The sequence below is a fragment of the Drosophila busckii genome, chromosome 2R (assembly GCF_011750605.1).
Source record: "Drosophila busckii strain San Diego stock center, stock number 13000-0081.31 chromosome 2R, ASM1175060v1, whole genome shotgun sequence".
Lineage (NCBI taxonomy): Eukaryota > Metazoa > Arthropoda > Insecta > Diptera > Drosophilidae > Drosophila > Drosophila busckii.
The window spans coordinates 19,047,927-19,073,882 of NC_046605.1; the positions used below are offsets into that span (position 1 = coordinate 19,047,927).

General features: G+C 39.4%; 2 protein-coding genes and 1 long non-coding RNA gene across 3 annotated transcripts; 1 reads left to right on the top strand and 2 right to left on the bottom strand.

The window, feature by feature from the left end:
- Positions 1-14,613: 14,613 nt before the first annotated feature.
- On the top strand, positions 14,614-16,751 carry LOC108595278 (glucose 1,6-bisphosphate synthase). Its single transcript, XM_017980491.1, has 2 exons — positions 14,614-15,600; positions 15,758-16,751. Exons 1-2 carry the CDS (start codon positions 14,682-14,684, stop codon positions 16,702-16,704), a joined length of 1,866 nt encoding a protein of 621 aa, XP_017835980.1. The 5' UTR covers positions 14,614-14,681; the 3' UTR covers positions 16,705-16,751.
- A 3,456-nt stretch (positions 16,752-20,207) lies between these two features.
- On the bottom strand, positions 20,208-21,635 carry LOC108595758. The gene is made up of 3 exons (XR_001915012.1): positions 21,565-21,635; positions 20,768-21,513; positions 20,208-20,707 (listed from the first exon to the last, which is right to left on the bottom strand). It is a non-coding gene; the product is annotated as an uncharacterized LOC108595758 (long non-coding RNA).
- Positions 21,636-23,158: 1,523 nt separating this feature from the next.
- On the bottom strand, positions 23,159-24,494 carry LOC108595665 (uncharacterized protein DDB_G0271670). The gene is made up of 4 exons (XM_017980945.1): positions 24,413-24,494; positions 24,245-24,338; positions 23,513-23,771; positions 23,159-23,450 (listed from the first exon to the last, which is right to left on the bottom strand). Exons 2-4 carry the CDS (start codon positions 24,297-24,299, stop codon positions 23,183-23,185), a joined length of 582 nt encoding a protein of 193 aa, XP_017836434.1. The 5' UTR covers positions 24,300-24,338; positions 24,413-24,494; the 3' UTR covers positions 23,159-23,182.
- Between the last annotated feature and the right edge of the window lie 1,462 nt (positions 24,495-25,956).

A 25,956-nucleotide genomic window follows, 5' to 3' on the forward strand; every position in this document is an offset into this window, starting at 1 on the left:
TAAATTACATTCTGCCTACGCCCATGAATTTAGTGTATCGAATAACCCTATTCTAAACTGCTTTACAGGGTCTCAATAGCTGTACATAAATAAAAAAAATGTATTTAAAGACTTCCCCATGAGTTTGCAAAAATAAAATAAAATAAAGTTCTAACGAATTTCAGCAGTTAACTAATATACTCGTAATTATAATTCAATTGTATTTATATTTATTTTTTGCTCATGTGCGGTTAATTAATGTGTTTGCCAGGTAGCGTCAATAAAAAAAATTAATATTTATTTTTATAGCAATCGATTATCTTTAGCTTTGCATTCGGTTTTTATTGCCCATTGAACTTGCCTTCTAATCAACTCAAATTACAAACTTAAAGCTGTCAGCAAGACGTAATTAACATTAAATGGCAAATATTTTGATTGCAACAAAAAATGGCAAACAAATATTGAAAGTAAATAAAATAAAAATAATGTTTGCTTAAGTTTGTATTTTGGTGATTAATAATGTTTGCGTTCTCTTAACAAAAAATTCAAATGTTTATAAATAATTGTTGGCATAGTCGAGTCTTTGCCTAAGGAGAACGACTGGATGACCAAGGAGCAACAGCTGGACACAAATGTCTTGATTAAGCCAATATAAAAGGCAACAAATATATTAACAAAAGAGTAAAGAAACAAGATAATATTCTGTGAAATATTAAGCTTTGATAACCTATGACTCAGCGAAATTTAATTTGATTCCAGAGTTTTATACCTTGAAATGCACCTGAAGAAAACTGCATTCAAATTTGAAAGTTTGAAGATAAAAGTAATAAAAAAATCGCAAAACTTTTAAAATCACAAATAACATAAATAATCAATACGAGCATAACGTAGTAACACATTCAAGAATATGATGATTTTAAATAAGTTATGGCCGTCTGGCTTTTGTCTCAATTTCCAACTTTAGTTTAAAATACATCAAATTATGTTATATTATATACAAAATTGTTTAAGTTGCAAAGCTATTTATAGAAAATTAACTTTAAGCTACTTTAGAAATGATTAATGTGCTGTTCACTTATTAATTTGACTATGTTAGCTTTAATTAATTTGCATAATAATCGTATGTGGATTAATAAACTTGAATTGACCCAAGCCAAAGTCGTCCGATAGTTAAGCTCATTAATCAAGCGTTATCAGCAAGCACGAGTAGCTAAAACAAATCTGCAACATGAGAGCTCATCAATTAAACGGCAAGCAGATAAAAAAGAATGCAACAATCTATTGACTAAAGACGGAGCTGAAAGCTACTGAACACTTTTTGCTTAGTGCCAGTTGGCAGTCATAAAAATTCACTTTTGTGGCAGCGACAAAAAAAAAGCAAAGCACACAAAAAAGTCGAATCAATTGGCGTAAAGTAAAGTAAAGCAAAGTAAAGCATTGCAGCAGCAGCAGCTACACCAGACAGTAATAAAATGTCAAGACAAAGGGGCTAGAGCTCTAGCGCTCAGGCAATTTCCATTTGGCAGCTCCATCATCGTCAGGCGGCGGCATTGTCGCGCCATCGATTGTTATTCAAAGCAGCTATAATCTGTGCCAAGACAGGCAGCAAGCAGCTTGGCTAGATGAAGGGTTGGGTGTTGGTTCTGGTTCTGGTTCTGGCTTTAGTTTGGCAAGTGTTTGGGGAATTGTGGCAGGACTCAACAGGTTTTAGCTTTTAAGCCCTTTTGTTGAAAGCGGCAGCGCCCAGCCTCAGCCTCAGTTAGCTGCAAGTCAATCTCAATGCCTGTAATCGCTAATGGATTATTTAAAGTGCCGCAGCGTATAGTACATAAAGTTTAAAGCACGGCCTACACTTTCGCGTGGCAGCCACTGTAATTAGATATTTTGGCCAAATAAAAAAAAAAAAGGTCGCGTGTGCGCTGATTTGGGTTCAGCCAAAGGTCAACCCGCATGCTGTTGTTGTTGACCACAAATATAAGTCTTCAGCTTTGTTTGCTGTCCTGCGGCTAATGGACACCAAAATCCGGCGCATTTGTTTTACGTACACATGTGTAAAATAATGTTGGTTTTATATATTTTTTCTGTGTGTGCAGGGGCTATAAATTACATATTAGCTGTAAGGATCTCTATAATTTACGAGCGGGTTAAACATGACACAAGGTCCTATAATTACACAGCCCTCGAGCTAGTTGCGCCCCCCTCTACCTCCGCCCAGCCACTGACTTTGCCTCTTTTGTTATAACACATGCTCAGCGTTAAAGTTGCTGACTCAGAGTTTTGCTGCGAATTGTGTCTAAGGTGTGCGCGTTCTTGGGGTTGAAAGTTCAAGTGGCAAGTGGCAAGTGGCAGTGCCAGCTCAATTGCCTCATCACATGTCAGTAAGTTTGTCTGCCTTTTATTACATGACAATTGCCCACAATCTGTGCTCGAGTCGACTGAACCACATTCACACTCGTTATTCTACTCGTTAAAGCAGCATCTAACGGCACTTTTGTTAACAAAATAACCGTTAGAAGTTACATCACACACACACACACACTGTTTTTTAAACTGAATAAAATATGGCTGATAACATTTTGATAACTGCGAAGAAGACAACATAGTTATACATATATGTATATACTTTAAAGAAAGAAATTTTATTTAATTCATTCATCTACAGATTTGTGATAGCAATCTGAATTATAATTATGATACTTTCTGCATTTTTATATATTTATTATACAATTTCGAATTAAAAATTAAATATCAAAGGTAGTATTGAAAGTTGTTAAATTTCAACATTCATGACTGATCAAATAAATAAGTAAATAATTGTAATGAGTTTATAATGCACAAATGAATTATTTTAATTAAAATTTGATTGCAGTTACAAATAAACGTAAAATAGTTTATTCAAAATAATAATAGTGATATTCAAAATAATTGGGAATCAGATCATTTAACAAATATTATTTATTAAGACAAACTATTACTAATGCTTAAATTTATTTCACAGCTTAGTTCAAAACACGTAAATATATTTTTATGTGCAGCAATTTGAAATGTTGGTTTGTATAGCAAACATTTTATTTCTATATATAAGCTATGCATGTATTATTGTTATGTAAAATTGTTAACGAAAAGTTAAATTTAACATTTGCTTTAGCAAATATTGAAATTCCATTTTCATTTTAATGAGAATCGCTACTGTCAGGCCAAGAATAAATATTTAGCTTGCAGCATAATAAAAATCGTTGCAAAAATGCTTTTGTTAGCCATTAAAATATTTAACGGATTGCCACATGGACTTGGACTGGGCGCAGCACCGCTCACCTCCTGTGGGAGTCCTGGCTGGGCGGACAAATGGGCAGACAGACAGTCAGTTAAGGCAGCGGCTTAAGCTCTGCACCTAATGTGCCCAAAATTGCTACCAATGCGACGATGACTCCGCCCTGAAATGTGCGCTGAGCTCACTTGAAAGTTAGACGATGACGCCAACTGCGCAGCTGCAGGAAATATTCTGCTAGTCCAGTTGGCGCACAGAAGTTGAGAGCGGGCGCTGCCGACGCCAATGCGGGAGCAGCAGCTCCACAAGGCGCTTAAGACTGTTTCAATTCCAAAACGTTTCGCTGGCAAGTCAACCAAGTACATACCGAGTACCAAGTATGTAATGTATATAGCAGTTGGCCAGTGGGCTGAAGTGTGGGGCAACTGCTGGGAGCCACTGTATGCGAGATTTGTGCACATATGTTTGACTAATGCAGATAGTTTTTACTAAAGATTTTACAGAACTACTGCAACATATAAATGTTTAAGGCAATGAAGGTTTAGTTCCAACAATCAGCTATAATGAAATATTTATTAAAAACTAAATATGTTCAGAAAAAGTTGCTGTATACAAGTAAGATAAATACATTTTATTTAAATTTTAAAATAAGAGTACAGACTGTTCAATTTTATTTTATTATTATTCTTTAAAATATTATCTGTTAAGCTGATTGATTTGAAGCTCTGCATTTTTGGTTGCATTTTCTGCTCTCTTTTCCCACGTGCAGCATCAGGAATTTGCATGCGGCACACGTTGAGCCAATTAGCGCTAATGCAAGGCTCATAATGTTACACCTTGGAAGCTAAAACCAGAAATTTTGATGAGTTCAGCTGCCATTGCGGGCAGCCAAGTGGAGACAAGCAAATGAGGTGCCGGCAAAACCAGTTGGCGTGCGTGTCAGCTTATAGTTGGAGCAAGGGTCACACACACACACACACACACATACAGACACACGTTCTCACTCACCAATACATGTGCATGCAAATGAGAAAGCTTTGGCAAATGGAGCATGTCAATGCTGCATTGCGGTTGCCACTGTCCGCGTCTCCCCGTGCGTCTCTCAGCTCCACCACAAGGTTTTTATGGACTTGACTTTTTACTCACACACACACATGCTGTGGCTTTTCGGACTTTGTGAGTGTGTTGTCTGTTTGCAAGGTGTTGATTATGCCTTTGATATGCAAATGAACCGGTTTTACAGTTGGACTCATCCCCTTGTGCTGGCTGCCCAACAAATGGCGCTAATGATGGCTGCACACAGAGAGAGTGAGAGAGGCCAAGACGACGACGATGACACCGCCTGGCATGATACGCATATGGCCAACTTAAGCATTGTAAAACGTCAAAAACTCTCAACCCGAAAAAGGGTTCTAAGCACTCCGGCGATTACGATAATACTTCACATACGATACGTGCCAGCTCCAGCTCCATTTGCAACCCCCAATTAGACTCATTAGGCAAAACACGAGCATAAGCACAATGGGCACCGCAAGCGGGTCAACGAAAGGTGCGAACTGTGGGCGTCGCTTATGGAGTGATTTACGACACAAATTACGGGCTTAAATGGACAAACATGCGTAGTTTTAATCATAGGCATACATTAACGCCCTTGCCAACTAACCCGTAAGTAGGCTTGTATACGGCCAGACCATGAAGCGTAGAGCTGCTCGGTCCCTAAGTGGGCATAAAGAATGTGACATAAATTAATTAACTTTCTCTCACGTTTGCCGCCTTTCACGGCTCGTTGGACCAGCCTATTTATGCAAAACTATTTCCAGCACACGCGCCTCTCTTATCTACGCTCATTAACAGGCTTTTAAAAGTGCCTCAAATTACTCAATCGGGTGATGTTTCGGAAATAAAACAACTTATATTGTTATGCAAAAACTGTGTTCCAAACTCTATAATGTGTCTCATTTTAGTAATAAAATGCATTCACAGATATTGTCCTGGATTTGTACAGAGCAAAATCTTTTAAGACTATAAAAAATGAAAACATTGTAATAAACATCTTAAATAGTTTTTAAAAATTGTTAACATAAAATATATACAAATGTGGTAAAAATAATATGTAAATAATAATTAAGCATCAACTGCGAATTGAAAATATCTTTCATAATTCTAAGATTTTATACTAAAATGAATATTGATGTTTACATTATCTTAAAAATTGTTAATTAAATTAAAATGAGTATTAGATTTTACTGAATTAAATAATTTAAATCAAAAGTACTAATGTAACGAGATATATATAATCTTTGACGTATATATGTATTTACATTTGCTTTACAATTACAATTATGATTATTTTGAATTATTTTCAAATATAATTCCAATAAGAAACCAGAATCAATGACATAACATAAGCAGTGATTTCAAAACTAGAACTTTACATAATAAACATCGAATAAAAATAATTAAAAGTCACCTAAATATTTTAAATAGAACTATTTGAATGTTTTCATTATCACATGTTTTGTTTTGATTTTAAAACTTTATACCTTTAATGGTAACTTTCGAAAGCTTTCGATTTGCATATCAACTTGCTTTATTTCTTTAAGTTTTCCGCACTTGGCCTATTTGGGTCAAGCATTATTGTCACATTTTTATGGCCAAAATCCATATGCAAATAAGACAACAAGTTTGGGGTGTGGGCTGCACTTCGAGATTGCTCTCACGGGAAATTATAAATATTTCGAGTTGAGAAAGAAAGAAAATGCGTACACGCAAAAAAATATTTAAAAAGTTGCGCCTAATTGTAATTGTCCGCCTTGCCAATGCATGGATGACACTTTATGAGTATTCTGGGCCACGGACTTGGCCCAATCCCAAGCTGGTTGCATATTAAACACCAAAAAACAGCGTAAATTTTACACTACAATTGTGAGGGCATGAAATTGAATTAAAACGGGCACAACATGAGCGAATGGGTGGGCATGGGTGGAAAAATGAACGCAGTTGAAAATGTGACCGCGCCTGGGGCGACGGAACTGGGGACTTAACCGGCATTAATTATGACATAGGGCGCCGGACGAGTGGCCAGCATTGGGACACAGACAAGCGTCCGCACAGGCATGGCACACGCATATGTCCATATCCGGGTCTGGCTGGGAGGAGCAGGAGCATACGGCAATGTCAAGGCAGGTGCGTGTCCACGTAAAATTTAATTGACCAGCAACAGTGCAAAAAGCTAGGTAGCCAAGGACTTGCCACAACTGACACAGTGTCAGAGCCTGCGTTGTTGCACGCATTACGTGTACCGTTATTTCCATAGCTGCTGCAATTGTTGCCTTTACGTTTTGGTGCCCCACCTGGGACCGCACATTAAAATTAAATAATTACCGCAAATGGGCTTGGCGATAATTTTTGCACCAAAACCAGCAGCAGCAACAGACTGCAATACAGATGGAAAACAAAAAAAAAATAAACATTTTAATTGTAATTGCGAAAACAATAAACAAATGTGCCACGCATGAAACACTGTCCACGTCCACTGGGCCCAGCCCCAAGCGCAGTGCATCCATAAACACGCGCTCGAAATTACCTTCAAAGCAATTGAAGGCAAAGGGCTTGCTCGATTGAAAGATAGCCTGCAATACGAACTCAGAAAAAATCGTTTCTTAAATTGCTGATCGTTAGTTGAAAACCGATTTGGATTAAGTTATAGATGACATATCATTCTTAAGCCAGGCTCCTAAGCGTTTGATGCTTAAAAAATCGTTGCTGTAAATTGTTGTTTATTTTAATGAATTTTATGTGGCTGATATGCTGCTTATGACAATAAGTTTGTTTATCTGCAAAAATTATTGTCCTCCGGTTAAGCTTTGAGGGCTGTAATGCATTCAAAGCAAAGCATACTTAATTTCAGCTTTGTTCAATTTTAATTTAGCCGCTTTAAGCAGCTTCGGCACACCTGCTCCCTTAGTGGACATCTCCCTAGACAATGCAAATGCAAGCTGATGACTTCAATTCAACCCGTTTTTAGCTCCATCATATCGCAATTAGTTAATTTTGGCAAGACGTTGAAGGATTTCTTCAAATTAAAACAAACAGTTGTCGCTGTCAAAGCGCTCGCCCAACCTACAAGGCGAGCAGGCAGATTGGACAAGTGTCTTTTAATTTCTTATTAGCGGTTTATTATCCCCGCGGACATTTCGGCCATTAATATGCAGAGCAGTGTTGGCGTCAGTCTTGCCATTAATTTTAATGAGCCACCAGCAACAAAAACAACGGCGCTGTAGGCAAAGGATTAGGCATTCTTGGTGCTCAGTTAATTACTTAATAATTTGGGCAGGTGTTTTATTTTAGAAAAGTCAAATTAAAGGGCTGTCGTTTGCATATTTAAGTAAGTGGCCTAATATCAAAGCAGCTATTAAAATTATTTATGCAATATGAATTTAAAGTTAATTAAAAATTACGCTGTAAGCAAAGACAAAACTTAATTTTGAATTGTAGCTAAGATTCGTTGTTGGTTTTGATCGTTTGCGTTATCGATAAGAGTTCATCTGCATGGACAGTTCATCTGAACTACTTTTGATCTTAAGCCAAGCTAGGGCTGCAGAAGAATTTAAGCTAATTTTAGCAACTTAACGCAATGAGGGAACATACATACATATGTAGCTTGGAATAATGACGAGCTGTCTTCCACAGCTCAAATAGAAACTTGTACTTCATGTAGCGTAATTTGTTTGCTAAACACGCACCAATAAAGGCGGTGGCGCAGGAGTGGAGGCTGGGACTGGCGACTGAAAATCAATTGCACATTAATCCGTAATTTGCTGGTTGACGGCGGGTCGGCTAATAATTTTTAATAGGATTCGAATGCCATACATGGTTATACTTGCCACTCTTTTATTTTTTGTTTTGTTTGCTTTTAGGCTGATTGCGCTGTGGATATGCCGCTGATCCCTGCCAGCAGCGACATGTGGAGCTGGAGCTGGAGCTGCAATGGATTTGGGCATTGATGGAATGTCATTCGAAAATTCATGGCACGTGCAGCGACCAAGCAATGTGAACGTTGAGAGCTGTGGATAGATACTAGCCAGAGCAGTTCAGTTGTTCGCGTAATTTATGAACTTTAATTGCGTGTGGAGTTTAGTTAGAGTTGAAGTTGCTGCAACTAGTTGGCTTAATATTTATAATTAACAGTTAGCTAGCAACACTTTTAATTGAGCATCAGCCCTTGGTAAGTAATTTATGAACTGTCTGCCATATTGGGGCTGCAAGTGAACATTTAAACATTTAATCAATGTTGGAATATCTCAAATCTGTTGCGCTAACCAAAAGTTGTTGCTGCCACTGAAAACTTATAAATATTTATTAGGTTTGCGGCGCGTTGAAGACAAAGACAGCAACAGCAACAAAGGCAGCGAGCTAATGACAAAGTGATAAGGACAATTAAGGAGAAAGCAGCGCTGAGACGAGCTTGGACTTGGACTTGAACTCGGAACAGCAACAGCAGCTCCAGCTCCAGCTCACATGTGAATGTGTCAGTTGTAAACAGAGAACAAACTGCTGTAAAATATTACTACATCTTTGATCACTTGTCATCTGCGATGATGATGAACGACTGTCCAACTGCAACTTCAACGCACTGAGCTACGCTCTAACCAGACGATGGACTGTGGCATTCCGCGAAACCTGTTGACAACACTTGCGACAGGCGAAACGATCTCGCTTTTTGTGGCCCATTGCCAACAACTTGACTTTGGCAAGAAGCCAAGCACTAAAGATTCATATTTAACAACAACAACAGTAACAGCTACAGCAACAACAACAACAACAGCAAAAAATCAGTAAGCAACGTGCTGGCCAAGGTGTCGATATCGCACAATGGTTTTAATGATGGGATCTCGTTCAGCTCTGCAGTCCCGACCGAAGGAATGAGAACGCAGCCACAGCAAAAAGCGCAGCAAGCAAGTTGAGGCACAAAAAAAGTGAAACGTGGCTTGTAGCAGCAAATCGCCGAGATGCCAACGCTGATAATCAATAATTTTATATTTTTGCCACATCGCTGGGCAGTTGGCAACGTCTGCGTCGGCATTGCTGCAGCACACAAAGGAGTCACACTTGCAACAACAAGAACAAAGGCAACTACCATACGCACTTTTTGCTAATCGCCAAAATGTTTATTTACTCGCCAGACCTGAACTAACTGTAAATTTACATAAGCTAATGCATCGATACGCCTGTCTCCAGACACTTAACCCTTGTGCCATGGCTGTCACACCAAAGTGCAAATCCGTGCAGACGCGACAGCCACATTTGGCATTAGCTTTGAACTGCTGACACGTTTCTGATTTGCTTTTTTGTATATTTTTAGATTAATGCGCAAAAATTTGCGGCCAAAAGTGCCAACAATTCCATCAAAGTTCGACTAGCAAGCTGCCTAACCCCTTTTCAAGGCTATGACAACAAGCGCAGAGTGTGGAGAGCGGAAGCAGTGTCATGTGTCATTTGTATGTCAAGTCACGCAGTTGCTGCCTTCGTCTGTTACATGAAAATCGCATTGACTGTTTTGGAAAGCCCTTTAATGCTATCGAAGCTACAATTGCAACTGCAATTAGCAGCAGCAAGACAAGTTGGAGGCGCACTCTAATGATGATTGCCAAACCGCTTACGAGCTGCTATAAGCTTACGTATTACATTGCCGTATGGCCAAAGCAATCAAAGCTAGCCCATTTCCAATTAAAAGCAAAGCCAGGAGTGAGCAAAAAGTCGCAGTCAGAGCCAGAGCTACTTTCTCTCAGCAGGACCTGCTATTGCGAAATGAAATCAAAAGTGCCCGACTGCTCATTGAGACCAACGCTTGATTGCGTTGGCTGGCATTACGGCAGCCACTACGGGCTTGTGGGGCAGCTGCACAGGCGACTGAGCCGCAGACGGAAAGACAATTTGACGTGCAATAAAAATGTTGGTTCTTTGGATTTTGCACACATAAGAGTTGAACAAATGTGCGGCAAGCACTCACAAGCAGTTACGCTTTAAAAAACATAAACTCTGAATATTAAAAAATACATTTTGTTGAGCAAATATTGCTGTTATATATACTTTTGTTAAATTTTTTAAGCTAACTTTAGTAACTCCCTGTTTTGTTTATTTCTAGGGTATTGAAAGGCCCAAACCTATTTGAAAATTTTCTCAAATTGGATTTCTGACCCTTTGGCCAGCGATGTGTGAAGGTCCTTCTGGCAATGCGACCGGGTACTTGTGTATTTGCATCTAATACATAAACATAATGCGTTAATTTAAAAGTATAGGCCGCCCAGAAGAAAGACAACCAAAGACGGCAACCACAAATGCAGGAAAAAAACGGAGAGCAAAAAATAAAAAATATGCACACATTTCTGTTGGGCGGTAATCAAATTTGCGATGTGTTTTCTTCGTTGGCGTATACTTTTTTTTTGTTGCTGCAAATAAAAAATGTAAAAAATTGTATTTTGCAGCGACGACTAATCCCCAAGGATGTGTTTTGGCAAGACCACAGGACATGAGCGATACAAATAAACAAATGATGTAAATTTCATTTGCGCATTTGGAAGCAACTGTTTGGTCGCAGGCAGGCAAACATTTCATATTTATGCACTCAAATTGAAAATATGAAAAGCCACATAAACATATTACGCACATATATATTTTTTAACATCAAATAAAACTATCTTTTGCTTATATAACTGTCTGTCATTTGCTACACTGACAGCTGGGGAGTGGGAAAACTTTTTGGACTGCGACCCAATCGAATTAGATTTATCAAAGTTGAATTTAGCATTTGTTGGATTTTCTTTTTCTGGGCATTTGCATGTATTTCGCATTTGTCAAGCGCTTAGCGAGGGTCTTAAATGTCAACGGATGCGGACATTAAAAACCACTTTTGCAGCCAAGGCAAAGTAAAATACCAGGGAGCATCAAAAAAAAAGTGTCAAATATATTTTCAGGTCTACACATATAAAATGTCAATAACAATTTGAGCTGCTGCCAACTTGTAATGCAAATGAAATGAATGATTTGGTTTTAATTTAATGCGATTTAACAAATGCCAGTGCGGCGGAAAGTATTTACAAAAAAAAAAGGAAACTAAGTTAAGTGCGATTTTTTCTAGAATTAGCATATTAATAGCCTTTGATGGCGTTTGTCGTTAGTTATTCAAGTTGAAAATCAGCTGCTTAGCTATACATATGTCTAAACCGTAGACACTTACTAGTAGGTCGAGGGTAGCGGGCCCTCGGGGGTGCCATAAAAAATTCACACAACAGCAATTTTTGCAGTCAACTTAACTTGGCCCAAAACAAAACGTATCAGTCCCTCACTCACTCCTACCCCAATCAGAACGATTAAAATTATGCAAACGCATTATATGCCAACTCCCGTGTTGCACATATAGATATAAAGCTGGAAGCTGTGGCATCCAACAACCGTAGGCCGTAAACACTCAATATTTGTTGCCGCAAGAAAAGATTTTTATGGCACTGGCTTTCTATGCAAATTAGGAAATTATACAAAACCACTTACGCATCGAAAAGATAACACACATTTAAAGCAGGAAGTGCCAAAAATACTTTAAGTGTTCTTTGGATGAATGCAATAAGTTGTCATACATATATGCTTTATATACTGCTCGGCCACTTGAATAGGACATGTATAAAGTCGATGTTCTACAGTTAATTGCTGCTGAGCCAAGCTGTCTAGGAACATAATCTTTGTATTGTTAAAAAAGTTTATTTAAATGTACATAGTAATTTAACGAAAATTGCAAAATTGTTGAAGTGCTCTAACGAATTGTGGAGTCTTCATTTTGCACCATTTGAATAGAACATGCATTTTATTTGGTCGGTATCGTTGGCACGTGCACACTAATTTTGGTTCAATTAAAATTGTTGCTTTAATTCAAGTGTATATTAAAAGAAAAATTTTAAATGGGGCGTGGCACTTTATTATCTGAGTGGGAGAAAGGACAAATCCAAGCTTACACTAATTCTGTCCATTCTATAGCCAAAATATGAAAAAAAAAAATCGACAGGAGGCGTCACGTCATAACAAATTTTTTAAATAATGACGCTATTTGTGGTAAAATCATGATATGAAACTCACAATGTGCTTACTATCGCAGACAAGCGACATTTATTAAGAGAAATGTCCAATTCAGATGACTCTTTGGCCAAGAAAAGGGAAAAATGCAACGTTTAAGCAAGTATGACAACCATACGTCGTGTTATTAATAATGCTAAAATGACTAAAAATCAAGAAGTAGCCACTTCTAAGTCCGGCTCGGTTGCTCAGTTGCAACGCCTTGATTTCGTTCACGCACAAGTGATCTGGAGTACGGAGTAGCAACTATTTTAAGAAAAATTCTGAGAAATTTTAATTAGATTTATTAAACTAAAGCATCTACAATCAATAGTATCGATAACTGTTTTTAAATTGAACATCAACTTTGCCTGGATTCCATTACTCCAATAGATTGCTGTCGAGTTTAAGATCTTATTTTTTTGATTGATTGTCATTAGCAATAAATATATGTAAAATAATCAATAATACTATGAGTAATGAGTAGATACTTATGCCAAATTATGACTCATATCGGCTTAGAAAATAGAAATTAATAAATAATGCAATTTTAAATTAGCATTTATGAACAATTAAGAAACAATTTTACCATTACTAGTTACTATCAATTCCATTAATTTACATTTCTATATGCCATTGATTAAGCGAACTTGCTGAGACTATTTTTAAATACTTAAACAACACTGTCTAACTAACTAAAACGTATACCTTTAATATTTGTATGCAATGTGGCTACAATGTTAGTTAATATGCAACTAAATCGAATCGAAGTTTTGTTTTAGCTGCGAAAACTACAACATGTGTATATAAAATGGGTTGCAGGTAAACCAATGCCACATCAGACAGGTGCGTAGCTATGCATAGAAGTGTGAGTGTGTGTGTCTGTGTGTGCTTTCTGCCTATTCGAGTGTCCATTTTTAATTAACACTTTGACAATTTGACGCGAAATGCATTTGGTGTGTGCAGTGCCTCAAAATTGCAACTACAACATTGAATGTGAGACTGAGAGAGAGAGAGAGAGAGAGAGAGAGAGAGTCACAGTCAGGAAACCACTGCGTTGAATGTTTAGAATGCAATTGACGTGTCAATATGTGCGTCCCCCAAAGAGCCTGACAAAAGCCCGAGCACTGTCTAATGCTGCAACAGCCAAATGGAGTTGGAGCCGGAGCTGGAGCCGGAGTTTGGGGGTTGATAAATGTTGCATGCGCCTGTGTAACCCAATTACCGTTGCAAATTACTCACACTGCCGCCCACAGTGAGGAGGAGGCTAAAGGGTTGGGGCGGAGGAGGGGGTGACTGTTACTAGACTCGCTTTGCATAATTGATGACAAATTGAAATCGTGTTAATGTTTTGCCCATTAAAGCTAAAAAGCTATGCACTTGTGAGTTCAACTCCTTCGTTCTGCCTCCTTTTTTATTGCCATTGCCATTGCCATTGCCAATTGTTGTGGTCGGCTATAAATTCATCAAGCAGCCAAAATCAAATTGCCAATGGCTCAATTTGTGGCTAGCAGTGCTTAGCCCAAACAAACGTCGCTCCCAGGGGCCGTATTTGGTGGCCGTAAATCGAAATGAGCTGCACATAAATTTTCAATTGGTCAACTCGCTACGTGCAGCATGCAAATGCTTAAAGCCAACACAAATAAATTGTAATGCATGGTTAAGGGAATTTGCCTTAGAAACACGGCTAACATAATGAAGTAAGTAGATTATTAAATATTGAGTTCTTAGTAAGCTACGTCTTAAATTAACAGCAAGCTTCAAGCTTGGTTTAGTTTTTTGGCGAATAGTTTTTAAATTGTAATTATTTTGCAGCTGGAAATCAAAAAGATAAAAATCATAGTCATAAGAATAAGTTTTTGGGTCGTTAAGCTAGAAATTTTTGGCACTCACAGTAAAATCATTGGAGCCCTAAAACAAAATGGCCGCTAAGTGAGTCTTATACAAACATAAAGTTCATAATTGACTGACAATGAGATAAACAACATTTTAGTAACACCTATAAAGACTACTGAGTTTCTAAGTATAATGACTGACTTACATATAAATATTGCATGATCCATAAAAATATCAAACCACACTTGATAGTAATTCTTTGATTTTAATGACTCTTATTAAACTCTCGTCAATTAGAATTCAATAACAATGTGACCAAACCAAGTGTCCCACCAATTTACCAAAGACTTCGATACATATTTCACTATCGATTAACAGCTGCGCGTAAGTTATCAAAATTTAAATAGACGCTTAAATATATTTCGTTCATTTTCTACATACTAAATTGTAATATTTTTCTTTGGGCAAACTCAGTCAAAAATAATATTTCAAGATGCTGGCACCCAACGCGCCCACAACGCCGGCGGAGCTAATCAAATCGTTAGAGCTCTCCGGGCGCGACGAGCTGGATATGCAAATCAAAAACTGGATAATGTGGGATCGCAACGATGCGACGCTGCAGCAGGTGGTGTCGGCCGTGAAGGAAAAGGACTGGGATGCGCTGGAGCAGCGTCTGTGCCATCGCAATGCCTTTGGCACCGCGGGCCTGCGAGCTGGCATGCGTGCTGGCTTCGATTCCATCAACGACTTGACCATCATACAAACAGCTCAGGGATTGTCCAGCTTTCTAACGGAGCAGTATCCCAACGTGGTGAGGCGTGAGACGCAGGGCGTCGTCATAGGCTACGATGGACGCTACAACAGCAAGCGCTTGGCCCAGCTGACAGCCACCGTTATGTTGAACGGGCGCTGCAAGGTTTATCTCTTCAATCGCATAACCACTACGCCGCTGGTGGCCTTTGGCGTGGTGCACCTGAAGTGTCTGGCGGGAGTAATGGTGACTGGCTCGCATAATGCCAAACATGACAATGGCTTCAAGGTTTACTGGACCAATGGCGCGCCCATTGTTGCACCGCTGGATAAACAAATTCAGGCAGCCGTGCTCAATTGCCTGGAGCCCGTGCCCTCCAACTGGGATCTTTCCATTTTGGATGAGCACGCACTGCTGGAGGATCCCTATCGCGAAGTATACCCCGCCTACTACGAGGCCATGAGCAATCTGCTGCCCTACAATTACATAGAGACCAACGAGTGCAGCCAGCTGCGTTTTGTCTATACGGCTCTGCATGGAGCGGGATATCCGTATATACGGGAAGCCTTCTATCAGGCAAGACTCAAGCCTGTGATACCCGTGCCGGAGCAGAAGGACTCAGATCCAGAGTTTCCTACCATCAGCTTTCCAGACCCCATAGGTTAGACTCTGTAAAATAATGCCAAGCGGTCGATTAGTTTGATTGAAGGCCTCAGAATTTTATTTGATCCTGATCTTCAACAGAACTAATTTAGCTATAGCTTTGAGAAAAGTTTCGGCTTTAAGACTAAAATCTCCCTTTCTTACTTTTTATGCAGAAGGAAAAGATTCTTTAAATTTGGCCATACGAAAAGCGGAGGAAGAGCACTGCACCATTATCCTGGCCAATGATCCGGATGGCGATCGTTTAGCTGTAGCCGAACTGGATCCCAAGGGACGCTGGAAAATCTTCAATGGAAATGAGCTGGGCGCTCTGCTGGGCTGGTGGGCGCTGGAAAGCTACAAGACGCGCACACCCAAGCCAAATGTGTCCAATTGCGTCATGATTGGCAGCTTGGTGAGCTCTAAGATACTCGCCGCCATGGCACGAGCGGAGGGATTCACCTTTGTGGAAACATTGGTCGGCTTCAAGTGGATGAGCAGCAAAGCCCTAGAGCTGCAGGCTCTGGGCAAGACTGTGCTGTTGGCCTTTGAGCAGCCCATAGGCTACATGTTCACCACCATGGTGGCGGATAAGGATGGTATCAATGCCGCCTGCCAGGTGGCCACAATGGCCTGTTACCTACGCAGCACGCGAAACGTCACTTTGATTGAGAAACTCCGAGAGATATATGACACCTATGGCTATCACTGCACCATGATGCAGTCGATGACCTACAAGAGTCCCTGGCAGGTGGACAAGATGTTCACTCGCCTGCGCAGCTTTGACGACGAGCAGCCCGGCACCTATCCCAAGTGCATACTCAACGGCGAGTTTGATGTGCGCAGCGTGCGCGACTTGACCACAGGACTGGACACCTCCTTCCCGGACAACAAGGCGCGCATGCCAGTGAGCCCCAACAAGCATATGATTACCTTTACATTTACCAATGGCATGACCTTCACGGTCCGCGACAGCGGCACTGAGCCCAAGATTAAGATTTACTCGGAGATCTTTGGGCTGCCCGAGGAGAAAGAATGGGACGAGCTGCATGACACCCTCAAGAGAATGACGGAGGCCGCCATCTCCGAGTTCATACAGCCTGACGAAATGGGTCTAACATAACATACCATTTACCTGAGATAATAAATTAATCAAAATAAATTTTGTGCCAATATTTGTTGCTCTAGTTTCTCTATAATTTACTAAGTTCTATTGTAATATCAAGGATGTAAAGCAGGGAGAAGGAGTAGAGAAAGCAGCAATTTGGAGGTTTTAATTAAATGTTTTTAAAGGCTAATCGTATATGCTAGTAAGATAAACTTAAAGGCTTTTGTTTAAACATGATCATCATTTTAAAATTGCTTAAAGCAGGAAAGGAAGGAAAACATGCACCTGGAGAAAAGTGCAAAGTTAATTGGGAATATCTCCATTTTCGATTTGAGACTTGCTGGGCACATACGATAGTTTAACAGAGAATAAAGCAAATTTCTATTGCTTTTGCTTTATTCAAAGTACTGTATCAAGATATAAGCAACGTCGACAACTCATTAAAGCGTTTGGAATGGCGGGTCAGAGGCCACAGAAGGCCAATTATGCATGCCAAGCGTTTGCTCTATATCTACGCCGGGAGTGAGAGGGGCTGCTTGGACTGGCTTTGAGTAAACACACACACACGGATATCTTGGCAAAAGTATCTGTAAAGACAAACACTGAAATTTTATAGTTCACTGCCTAATTGCACTCAGGGGGAGTTTGAGTTTCATTCTTGTTTTCTCTTGTTTTTTTTTCTTTTTACTGCTACTTCTATTTATTGTTGCAAGCGTTGGCAAAGTTGGCGCAAATAATGAAAGGCTGTGATTAAGGACAAGGCGAATGAGCGATGAACGTGGCCAATGTTTGCTTTGGCTTGGATCAGGTCAAACGGAATATTTCAATAGCCCAAAAAATATATACGGACGTGTGTGTGTGTGTGAATGTTGAAAGTCGTGTGTGGTAAACAGTTAACTCCCCAAGGTGCAACGCCAAGTCAAATTTTAAGCAAAACAAAGAGAGTGGATAAGGCAGGATAAAGAGCTGAGGCTGTCAGCCATTAAATTTGCTACGAAATACACGTAAAAAGTAAACACATATTAAATATTAATCATTGTCGAAAGCGACATTTTAAGGACCAAAAAAGGCGCCCACTTTTCAAATTGATGTTTATTTGCATGCGAGTGTGTGTGTGTGTGTGTGTGGGTTTATTTAGTTAGTGTAGCTTGTTGCATTATTTAGTAATGTTTATGCGACATTAGAAACATAAAAGCGGAACAGGAGTAACAAGCTTACGCTTCGAGTGAAATGCACAACAATTTCAAATGCTTAACTCACGAACATCAGGCATATCGTATGACACGGAATAATCTTGTTTCAAGTAGTTGCCCATATGCTGCTGATACTATGTATACCGTTACAATTACAATAGCGATTCAATTGCAGCCCACACACCCTCCCCTTGATTTCACTTTAGAGGGTGGCGCACATTCAGTTTCGAACAATGCCATCTTAAATTCGCATTCGAAATGAGCTGCTGCTAAATTGATTACGTGGCACTTGCCACAACCAGCAGCAACCAGCAGCAACCAGCATCGTCATCATCAATTTTTGTTACATATGCGCGCTTTTGCCGTTAGCACAATCAGGACCTGGACGGATGAACGTGGACTGTTATGGGAACCACATCATCAAATAATTTTCAAAATTGTTCGAAATTTGTGCGCCACATTAATTGCGCACATTTGTTGACTTTGCTTTCAGTTTTGCGGTTGCAGTTACTCTCTCCTCGACTCTCTCACTAATTGTGATAAGCATCGCGCCTAAGCAGTTGGGTGTGGCCTAACACTTAGGGGTGTGGTTTTATAGCTCCTGCTCCTGAAATTTCTAAAGGTCAATCGTTTGCATTGACAACAGCTTAGATTTTATATTTACAGCAATTTAATGACTTTTTAAATGCCAAGAAAATGTAACTCTGAAACTGAAAATCATTGTCATAAATCTATAATTTATTAACTTGAATAAAAATTAAACTTAAAATCATTGTCATAAATCTATAATTGATTAACTCGTATTAAATATAAGCAAAGAGTATAAATTAATAATATTTAGTACGCCAGTCAGCTATTAACTTTAAAGCACGCAATAAAGTCCTCCTTTGAATAAGATTATATCCACAATAGCTTAGATGCTCTAAATATATTTCTTTTATATTTTTAGAGTATAATTTTTGCAACAATTTTAAATTTACTTTGAATTTAAATTTAACATAATCTTAAAAGTTCGATAATTCAATTTAACTTTCTTGCAAGTGCATTAACAAATTTGTTAAATAGACAAAAGAACTGTCTATTCTTGCCCAATGCTCTGTGTTTTGTTGGCAGCTGCAAGGACCCTCTCGATCGGTTTATTATTGTTTTCACTCCTGTCGCATGAAAATGACAACAAATTAGTTTGACTGCCACGCGGTTTCCCGCTGTGTTTTTCACAGTCCTCTATTGCTTTGTTAGATCCATTGTTGTTGTAGTGCGCTTATTTATATTTTTTACGAGTTCATGTGCTTGAGTACTCGCCTGCTCAGGTCCTGCTAATAAATTATGAGGATGCTGTTGACTGCCCGTACTTCCGGATGGCCAAAGGTATCATAGAGCCAACCCTCACGCCTCTTTCGAGAGACTACTGAGGGGCGCTTCAGTGCGACGTGTTTGATTAGCTTTATTAAATATGCAAACAATGAGATTTTTGTTTTGTTTTTGTTAAAAAAAGTGGAAAATTCCTGACGTTGAATTGCAAATAAAATTCATTTAAATGCGCGTAGCGAAGTTGTAAATTTTTAGCTGCGAATTAATGATATTTTTTTTTTTGGTACTTAAGCATAGCAACCCTACAGTTTTTTTGAAGCGCATAAAAATTCAAATGTATTTATATTTTTTTTGGTATTTTGTTTGAAAAGTAACCGTAATAAATAAAAGCTGTGCCGACAAATTTTTACAGCTGCAGCAGGCAATTTATTTATGAACTTAATGAATTTCTGACAAACTGACAACTCAATATTTTAGTAAAAGTTACAAAATATGTAAACAGAAATATTATGTAAAGTTAGAAAATGGGCTGGCACCATTAGTAAGGCTTATGCAATCAAAGCACCAATAAGAATATGCTAAAAGAGCGTAGAGCGGTAAAGCAAAGAGCGCGCAGCGATTTAAGAGCAAACTCAGATGCACTGCTTTATCGACGCAAAAGCTTTGGCAAGCTGCTGCTTGCTGGCAGGGGTAACGGCTATGTACATTTCACTTCGATACAACAAAAGTGATTAACAAGCACAAAGATTGCAATAAAGTCTTGAACTTGAAATACAATTTTAAATTACAATTGTTCGAATGTGTTTTTTTTTTTTTTTGGTTGGTTAGTACGCTCTCAAGTATTGTCAAGCCAAGTGACATGCGAGTAGGTGGTTGGCATATCGAAAGTCCCAGGGGATGTGTGCCTGCTGAGCATGGAGGCAGACTCGCAACCCTTTTGGCTCTGACCAGCAAGGGATGAGTGCCAGCCTAGCCACTGACCGTAAGTAACAAAATAGCCAAATGTCAGCCAAAAGTGCACATATTGTATAAAAAGGGGTTCATTAAGAGCAGCAATTAAAGTTTACGGCACAAAATAATTGTTTTTGATGCAGCCATAACTCATAATGACAGCAAATAAATATGATTTCCTAAAGCTAATCTATTCGAATTTATCGCTTGGTCAGCTTCATCAGCTTTATAGCTCCTGCTATCTGTCTGCTGCGCATTGTTTAACAATTAAGCGAACAAGTTGTTTAACTTTGGCTAAACGATTTAAGTCAACAGTAAACCAGCTTGCCATTTTCTCACTCCCACACTCCAATCCATTTATCCCAGTGGCCATTGCATTCTTGTCATTGTCAGCAACTCAACTGTCACAGCAGCTTTCAGCTTCCGCTTCCGCTGAGCGACAAATATTCCTTGTTGTCTATCCATTTCTTTCGTTCTTCTCTTTCTTTTTTTTTTGTGTGTGTTTGCATCCTGGCAAATGGCTTTTAGCTCTGCATCTAGAGTCCACATCTGCATCTGCAACGCTGAAATGGCAAAAATTTGTCAGTCGAGTGTGCATTTTTCTTTTTGTTGACTTAGCGCACGAGAATGGGCAGGGGGTCAGCTCTGAAACGCCCACTTAATGCTGGCGACCACCCAGACGCTGTGTGCAACGCGATCGATCCAATAATTAAATTTGCGACATACTCGCATCGGAATTAACTGTTGTCAATTATCCATGTGAGGCTGCCGTTGCTTTCATGCCTCTAAATAGCAAAAACGCGACTGCCGATGTCCCACTGTCTCATTGTCTGAGCGTCTCACTGTCCCACTGTACGTTTGTCTTGCTCTTGGCCGCCAATAAAATGTCACTTGGCCAGGCAGGCAGGCAGCAGCCGCTCGTGTCCGGCGACAGTCGGCGCTGCGTTTTGTGCACTGAATTTGGCGTTGGCTCGTCATAGGAATCGGATCGTGGCCACTCTCTGGCCAGGTGGCGTCGCTGGCGGTGGCCAGACCACACAAGTTGCTTAATTTGTTGCGCTCCATGCTCCAGCTACAAGTTGTCTCCGCTTGACTCCCCATCAATCAGAGAGTAACCCGCTTTGTTTTTTTTTTTCTTCTCTGCTGTTTTCTGTTTCAACTTTGTGTTTGTTTTTGTGTTCAGCGCCAAGCTCGTTTCATAAAAATTCAGAACACGACAACAGCAATGCGCTTTTTGCGTACGAATACGATTGACTGGACTTTCAATGGAAGCTGCGCTCTGCCCCCCCATCCCGACAACAACAGCGACGACTTTTAAGCACTTGACAGTGCCACCAAAATGCAATTTGCTGTTTTGGCTTTAAAATAGCTGCAAATGTTTTCATAAAAATCAACGTAAAGCGTGCGAACTCTAACTGACCTTTGATGTGCTTAAGAAGAAGCACAAACTCACTTATTTGCCGGCAGACGTCTGCTCTATGCAAATGATCAGCACTAACTGCAGGCGCTTCCATAAAAATCTCCAAAGGGAGAGCTAAAATCAAAGCATACACACACACAAACACACATATATGCAAGGCATACTTGTGGGCGCTCACTAGTTAATGGGGCATGCGAATTGGAGAGTGAGAGCGCAGAGTGTAGTGGATTATCAGCTGTTCATGTATGCTGTCTTGCTTGCACACACTCTCTGCATTAATTGCGCTGCTTAAGCTGACTAAGAAAAATAAAAATACTTATTTATTAATGCTCATGCTTTAACTATTTACTGCAGCAGTAATGTATTTAAAAATAACATATATGCTAAGAGCTTCTTGTTGTTTTCTTTTTTTGCAGCATATTTATAAATGTGTCGCAGCTTCTGCTAAGAAAAGTCTCCAAGGTTTGATTTAATGCCTGTGCAAGTAAATTCATTACACATTCAAAATTACGTGGAATAAATTATAATAAAAGCGACTGCATGCACACATATGGCAGCCGGAAGAGGTCTAAGCGAATTAGCCCGTAAACCTCAACGTAATCAACTAAATTAATAGCTGCGCCAACAGACAAGAGACACGACTCCAAACAGTGTGCGGCAGCAGAGATCAAAGTAATTAATTATAATAATTAAAAACTTTTTGGCAAAGCCAGTGCGCCAAGTCGACAGACAGCCAGCCAAGTTGAGAAAACTTTTTACGCTGTGGCTAAAGAAAGGGGTGAGAATGAGAATGCCACTATATATGTAAATACAAATGCTTAAGTGTATGTGTGTGTGTGTGTGTAGAGTATAAAAAGGGGTTGCTAGTTCTTAATTTTATATATGTAAATAAGACTTTTGTATGAGCCTTGTATTTGTAGTGTAGACGTTTAGTCGGCCTTACAGCGAGCTGGCTACAGTTGCTGCCAAAGTGCGTGTACCTGTTGAGATTTGGGCAATTCCCTAAGCAAATAACATATTCATATCTTGTCGTAGCTGCTGCTGCTGCTTTTGATTTACAGCGCCCACACAATATGACCCCCCTTCGCACACACCCATGGCAGCCATTTACAGTTTGTCAAACGCGCACTACAATTTTGTGGCGGCTTGCCCGTAGTTTTAATCAGCGCTAACAGCCTTGCGGTCGTTAGTGTCGTCTCGCTGAGCAAATGCGCTAAAAGCATTTACCAACACTGCACTGCAAACACCCACACGCACACACACGCCCACCTGTCATTGTTTGTGCGCAGCGGAGCAGGCTGTGCACTTTTTGCGAGATTAAACAACAGACTCAGGCCTCTCTCCCTCTCTGGCGCTCTCTGAATTGCAATCAGCTAAAGTAACGGTGCAGTCTTTTGGCAAAGTGAATGTCAAGTCACGCCCACTTGCAACCAATTGAACAATTCGCTTACGATTCGATGCACTGCAGCAGCAAATGTTAGGTTATGTTGAGTTTAACAATTAAAAAATTGCTGACATTTTTGTTTTTTTTTTTTTTGGCGTGCACCTGTAACAGTGATGCTTTAATTAATCACTTACTAATGCACTTGGTACGTTCTTTTGAATATAATTTAATAGCTTAGTTTTTGGGGTATGCCACCTTGTGTTCGGTCACTTGCACATGTCCATCGGGGCGGACGACGCCCTGGATCTTTTCGGTCTTGCGGTTGCCATAACGATCCTGGTGGAAGCTGGTGGTGCCAAAGGAGCCAGGTGGACGCTGTCTGTCGGAGTTGTAGGTGCCTGAGCCGTGTGGACGATTGGCACCGCTTGGACGGCCACTGCTGACTGCAGCTCCTGAGCTAGCCGAGTCGTCGCCAAAACGAGATTCGAGCGAAACGGCGGCTCTGAAAACATTTACAAGCAACTTTATTTTGTTTAAACTTTTAATGCATTAATATTTGCTTACGGTGCACCGCCTCCGCCAAGCGTTTGGTAGCTGGACTGTCCATGGATGGAACCATCATGATCTTGAACTACATGCGTGTTGGATGTAAAGGTGATGCCACCATTCGAAGAGCTCGATGAGGAGGACGAGGAGGAAGATGATGAGCTGTATGTATCACGACGCAGACGTTTCAACAGATGCTCATTGACTGCATGTACATTGGACGCATGACCCTCAGCATCCAGTGTGAAGAATGATTTGGGCACAAACTGACCAGCATCTGGAAAAGTTAGGCATTAATATAAATTAGCAATTAATTATTAAAGCATTTAAGCTAAGCATTTAATTTAGCTGCACTTTAAAGTCAAAATAAAAATATGAATTCATTATGCTAATCAGAAAAGCGCTCATAATTCGATTATATGTTTCATATCATTTTATTTTGATTTGTTATTAATTCAAGGCTCACTCAGTATCAAGTCTAGACCGCCGTCTTAAAATATCTCGTAGGCAAACAAAATAATTTTTGTTATTATATACTTAGTATACATTGATTAGCATACAGGTCTTGGGAGTCGCTAATGACGAATAAAGTCAAGTTGATAATAACAATCGCTGTGTTTGTTTCAACAACAACAGCAACAATAACAGCAGCAGCAGCAACAAAAGAGCTCAATGCTCATCCGCGATGATGTAATTGCGCGTTTAAATCTTGGCGTTTAATTAACAGCGGCTGACGCATGCGGCACTTACCAGAGGCGGCGGCTGCCACGGCGAAGAGGGCGATCGCAATAACGGCGTATTTCATTTTGAGCACGGACACACTCACTCACTTACTAAATATTAACTGTAAATACACAAAGCTTGCTGATTAGCATCCAATTGATTTGGCTTGTTGCTTTTGATGGGCGTGGCACTTACAGAACAAAAGACTTAGGCAACGAACGCAGAGCAGCGATTTCAATAAGTTGAGCGGTTCGGCTTTAAAGCGACTAAACCTACGCGGCCACAACGAGCGGCTTTTATATGGAAATTTTTAGCGCTGACGTCGTGCGAATAAGAAGAAGAAGAAGCAGTAGCCAGCGCCAGCTTTAATCTCGCAGAACAGACAACCAAAGAAGAGGCAAACAAAATGAAATCACAAAATCTGCAAAGGCAAAGAATGTACTAAAGTTAGCAAAGCTGATTCATTGTAAATTCTTAAGTCAAGCGTAAGCTCTCATTACTATATTAAATAGTAATTAACGCAAGTTGTTAAAGGGCAAAAACAAAAACTTGCTAAACAGGCTGGGAAATATTATTGTTATTATTGTATTATTATTTTTTTGGGGGATTTTGTTAAACTTGTTTGTGTTGTTTCTACGACTTTTTGTTTGTTTTCTATTCTCAGGGCTAGACTCTGCACTCAAGTGCTGCGTATTGTTTATAACTCTCTCTCTCTCTCTCTCTCTCTCTTTCTCTCTCGCTTAGAGTCTCTTCAAAATATTGGCCAAGTGTGTCTGGGTCTGGAGTATTGCATGAGATTTCGCTAACCTTATAAACTCAACTTGATCGTACGTCGACCTCATTTGTTTAGTTTATTTTATAAACTAAATATTTTATATAAATATTTGCGTATTTTTGTAACCAGTTTACAAGAACTTCTGTTGCTCGCAATAAAGTTTTAAAACTCGCTTGTTAATTTAAACAAAACGCTGCTTCTTGTTTGCTCAACTGGTAAACATAATATTTGAATATAAATTTGGCTATATATTAAAAATTTGTCATACATGTGCGAGTTGTTTAACAAGTTGCAGGTTATTAAAAACAAAAACAGCCCATAAAAAAAAACACAAGTCATAATCAATGTTAGATAACTAGGAAGATAAAAAAATATATTTCAATTTTATGGGCGTTTTTGTACTTTCCCTTAAATTTTAATAAATATTTATATATATCACATAACTGTTTTTTACATTTTGCACACGTCTTGCAGCCAACAAAAAATATAATGATAGAAATAATAACAAATTGAATAAAAATATTTCGGCAAGCGCTGACAGCGCAGTTTTCATTTTTTGCTGTGTCCCCCTCATGTTTATTTTCTTCTCTTTTTTTTTTTTGTGTAGAAAAGTGCGAATAAAGGCACAAAAACGATTTATTATTTGCAGTCCGCACACATTAATCATTTGTGTCCGAGTTGTGGACACTGGCGAAAATTTGAACAAGTTTTTTATTTTGGCAAAACTTTCTTGTTGCCCTTGCAACGTGTTGAAATTACAAAAATGCTCTACAATCTGTTAACAAAAAAGTCTAAAGCCAAAATAAAATATTTCATTCACACAAAGACAAACGGCATAAATTTCCTTTGAGAATAGATTCGTTTAGCTCGGACGGACAGACTGACAGACAGACTGACACACACAGCATAAAAAGTCGCTGCGATGCTTTGAGGGTGAGGGTGCATGTAGTGGGCGTGGCTGCGG